The following is a 4607-nucleotide window of genomic DNA, read 5'->3' on the forward strand; positions in this document are numbered from 1 at the left end:
TGTACTTTTAAACTTGAACAAGGGTGACGTCTTTAGGAATAAAAACAAATCTTACTTGATCATTCTGGGGGCCTTTTAAAAGGCTGTCTCGTCTGCCTTCCTGCAAACAGCCAGCTCCAGACTTCCTCTGAAGAGGCCGAGGTGCCTTTTCCGAGTGGGTGGGGTCGAAAGGGACAACTTTGCTACAACTTGACAAATCCCTTCTTTTGTTTTTCTTTCCTTTGAGAAATCGTTTCACATTCTCACCGGGCTTGGGCTCAGTAGCTCACGCGTTTGCTCGCACTCCAATCCTCGCTTTCTCTGGATTCACATTTACTAGAATTGTTTTCTGGTTGCGAAAAATGGAAAGAAAAGAGGCAAGAGGGATGGGGGTGGGGGGAGAGATGAGGAGGGGGCCTGTCCCTGGAGAGGCCTAAAGTGTGTCTCCTAAATGCCCGCGGAATATTTCATTCTTTTCTGTTTCTGCCTCTGGTTGCAGAACCAGACGCGCACCACGTTTTTCTTAAGGTCCAGCTTCTCGGCGATCGCGGCGATCTTTTCGGAGGAGGGCCGCGGCTGGATGGCGAAGTAGGCTTCCAGCGAACGCTTCTCTGGCGCCGCGATGGACGTGCGCTTGCGCTTCTTCTCCGCGCCGTTGAAGAGCTCCGGCTTGGTGAGCTTCTCACGGTGAGACTTCTCTGCCTCCTCTAGCCACGCTTGCAGGATGGGTTTGAGCGCGATCATATTGTTGTGAGACAAAGTGAGGGACTCGAACCTGCAGATGGTGCTCTGGCTGAGCGAGCCCACGCCGGGGATCTTGAGGTTGGCCAGCGCGGAGCCCACATCGGCCTGGGTCACCCCCAACTTGATGCGTCGCTGCTTGAAGCGCTCGGCGAATGCCTCCAGGTCCCGGGGGTCGGCGTCCACGTCGCTCATGCAGCCCATGTGTGAGGGCAGCCCGTGCGCGTGGGCCATGCTGAGAGCAGCTTGGTGCATGGGGTTCATGGTAGCCATGTGCGGCGCGTGAGCTGGAGTGGACACCACGGCGCCGTCGGGGCCTGCCATGGCACCCAGCGCCAGGCCGGGACTCAGGTGCTCCAGCAGCTCGCCCTCCAGCGCCTGGTGCGGCTGATGGTGGTGATGGTGGTGATGATGGTGGTGGTGGTGCGTGCCCGCCAACGCGGACGGGTGCGAGATGGGCACCGACGAAGAGGAGGCAGCCGACGTGCACGGGATGGTATTCATGGTGTGGTAGGTGGCGTCCGGCTTGAAGGGGCTGTGGTGGGGCGGGTGATGGTGGTGGCTCTTGCTCTGGGAGACGATGTCCACCGCCGCCAGAGCCTCGGCGCGGGCCAGCAGACTCTCATCCAGCCCGCCGAATATATTGCTCTGCAATTGCAAGTAAAAGGCACACATTACTCTCAGCAGGGAATTGTGCGCACTCTCTCCGGAAGCTCCGGCCCAGCGCTCCGCACCGCCGCCGCGCCTACAACATTCCCAGAACGTTAAAATAATAATAGTAATAATGATAATAATAATCCGGAAACTAGCGGGTGAGGAGGAGAGGAGGGAAGCCACGGAGAGAAACCAAGAGTGCACGAGGAGGAGGAAAGTGAGCCTGCAAACACAACACAACACAACACGCGCACAGGCAACATTCCAGGTCATAAAAATTAATATGAAAGGAAAGACCCGCTGAATACATAAGCGAGAGAGAGGGGGGAAAATTGGTTGGAGGTGTGGGGTGATTTGCTGTGCAGACATGAAAAAAACATCAAGCAGATAAAGGGGGCTGTCAAAATGTGCCTTTAAGCGGTGATTATGCAGAAATACGCACCGGTGGGGTTGGAAGACACGCTCTCCGCATCGCCTCGGAGCCCCCGCCGCTGCCGCCGCTGCTGCCACTGCTACTGGAGCTGCTGCTCCGGCCTCCACCGCCCCCGCCACTCCCGCCGCCGCCGCCAGCATTGCTGGAGCTGCTCGGAGAGCTGGCGGAGGGCGCCGCGGGTGCAGAGGACCCGGGCGAGGCGCTGTGCAAGGCCGAGTACTTGGGCTCCACGTGCAGGCTGCCGCCGTGCGGCATGCTGAACGCCTGCTTGCTGTTCAAGGACATCATCATCATCTTCCCCGCCCGCTCGGGTGCCGGTCCGAGGCGCACGCACTGGCCCCGGCTGCTGGGACCCTCCCAAGAAGTGCTGGGCGAGAGCCGAAGCGGGGAAGGGCGATGCAAAGTTGTGCTCACTCGCCGCCGCCCCGAGCTCTGCGCGCCTGGCCCCGGCTACGCGCTCCACCGCTGGTTACTGAGGTCAGTCAGCGGATGCTGGGCTCGGCTTGGCGCTGGCTGCAGAACCTGGGCGCCCGAAACTGCCCCCGCTCTTCGCGGCCGCAGAGTTATACTCCCCTCTCCCCGCGCCTGCCCCCGCACACCCCGCCCTCCCTCCCTCCCGCGCGCCTCCGCCCTCCCCTGCCTGGAAGCGCCGGTTTCTCCTGCTCGGATTCTAGCGTCGCCCCTGCTCCCTCTTGGCTTCCTCCAGGCTTTGGTCCTTTCTGCTCTCCTGACACCCCTCTCCCGCTCCCCCCGCCGCTCCCCTCCCCGCGCCCTCCGCCTCCCCTTCCTGCCCCCGCCCGCGCGCTGACGCCGCCGTCCCTTCCCCGCGCCCCACAGCACTCACTTACAGCAGTCCCTTGCTCAACTCTACCGGGTTGGCCAGGTCTGCGCTCCAGCCGTTGGGCGGTTCCTACCTAACAGCCGACCTCCAGCCCCTCCGGCTTCCTGAGCCAAATATGCGCCTCGCCGGGAAAAGAAACTACTAAATAAAGTTGCGGGTCAAAGCGGCCTCGGCTGAGTTTTCCCCTAGACTATAACGAAAGCCTCTTACCTGCTGCCTCCCCCGCCTCCCGCTTACTGCTAAGTTGCAGGCCTCCGCCCCCAACTCGGTCCGCCCCTCCCTGCCGCTCGGGTGACCCCAATCCTTGGCTCGCGACCACAGTGTCGAGAACGCGGACCCTGCCGCGGACCTGGATGCTCCGTGCTGCTCTGCGCTTCCGGCTGGTACGCGCAGTGGTTGGCGCTTGGCTCTGCGCCCCCTCGGCCTGGCGGGTGCCTGGTGCCAAAGAGACCTGGGGTCGACAGGGCTGCAGGGCTTTCTCTGACACTCGGTTTTTCACTGCTCTCAGCGGATTGGACGGCGGAGGAGCCGGCTCCCGTCGCCTATGCGCATGCGACTTCCCCCCACCCAGTGCCCGCCAGGCCCCCGGGTACTCCCCCCAATACTACCACCGAAAGACACTCCTCTCCACCCTCTTTTCTCTTCCTCCGGATCTTCCTTCTCCTCCCTGTCTCCAGTTCAGTGTGAGTTAGGTCTTGGGCGGATCCACTGGCAAACCTTGCTACTGGATTTATTATTCTTCATTAGCCACAATCAAAGAAGGAAGGGGCAACTGACGAGAGGCAGGGCCAGAGATCACAGAGCGCATGTGCTGCAAAAAGTCCTCCCCACCCGAATACACACATACACACACACACACACGCCCTCAGGGGCTGGCACGAGCCCCACTTATCTTCATTTCCACAGCCGCTCCGTGCACAGAGAGCCTATTTTTAGCCAACACTTTGCTCGCACTTTTGTCCCAGAGCGGACCACTTTTATTAGAAGTGGACACACACTCTTAGTTCCAGTTGTAAAAGAAGCAGGCACTCTCCTACAACAAAACACACGCGCGCGCACACACACCCCACCTTCTTTCTACTTCTCTCGGTGTTGGGGACTGCTGTCACACACACCCCCGGCAGAGTGCGGAGGGAGCGGGGTACCAGCGAGGGTGAGAAGACCCTGAGACCCGCACGCTAGAGCCCGCGGGTGGCCCGAACCGGACGGGGGTGGCTGGGAGCAGGTGCAGGCACACGGTGCCTGGGGAAGGCGAGCAGGTGCGAGAGCAGGCGGTAGGCCTGAGAGGCTCTGGCGCGCGCTGGGACAAAACAGAGTGGCAAGGAGCGTGGCGAAGGGGGGCCCTCGAGTGGCTGGCGCCTGGAAGCCCTGCGGCAGTGGCAAGTAGGGGGTCTCTCGTTCACCCATGACCTCTGCGGGGCAGGATAGCAGGTTCAAGTCGGGAGCTCAGTCCTCGGGAGTCGCCAAAACTAGGAAAGCTGAAGCAAACGGCGCGCGACGGGCTCTGTCCATGGTGCTTAACCCCCTTGCAACTCCGAGGCTTGCCTTCCTCCTCCAGTACATGGAGGAAAAGAATAAATAGTAGCCGAAGGGAATTCCTGCTAGCAGTGTTCCCGAGAAGAAGCCCAGGGAAGGCTGGACACGGGACTGCAGAGAGGTGTTGACATGAATGAATGTGGCTTGCACCGGTCGGTTCAAGTAAATGCTTAGGTGTTTAATTTCTACCTCAACAACAGCCAGGGTAATTTCAAGGAAATTAAAAAAAAAAGTGACATTGTACAGCTCTCACTGTCTCAAGCTTCGAGAAATGAAATAAATCAAAGTTAAAGGCTTGAGTATCATTTAATTATAGTGCGAATAGCGCTTTGAAAGAAGTAGAACAACATCTCTAAACAAATTATGACTGGGCCAGGAAGGAATTATTAGATTGAAATTTCATTTAGGCTCGGGAGACACTGC

General features: G+C 59.3%; 1 protein-coding gene across 1 annotated transcript; it reads right to left on the reverse strand.

The window, feature by feature from the left end:
- Positions 1-426: 426 nt before the first annotated feature.
- POU4F2 (POU class 4 homeobox 2) lies at positions 427-2101 on the reverse strand. The gene is made up of 2 exons (XM_019977157.2): positions 1817-2101; positions 427-1368 (listed from the first exon to the last, which is right to left on the reverse strand). Exons 1-2 carry the CDS (start codon positions 2099-2101, stop codon positions 427-429), a joined length of 1227 nt encoding a protein of 408 aa, XP_019832716.2.
- Positions 2102-4607: the final 2506 nt, after the last annotated feature.

This window comes from Bos indicus, chromosome 17, assembly GCF_029378745.1.
Source record: "Bos indicus isolate NIAB-ARS_2022 breed Sahiwal x Tharparkar chromosome 17, NIAB-ARS_B.indTharparkar_mat_pri_1.0, whole genome shotgun sequence".
Classification (NCBI taxonomy): Eukaryota; Metazoa; Chordata; class Mammalia; order Artiodactyla; family Bovidae; genus Bos; species Bos indicus.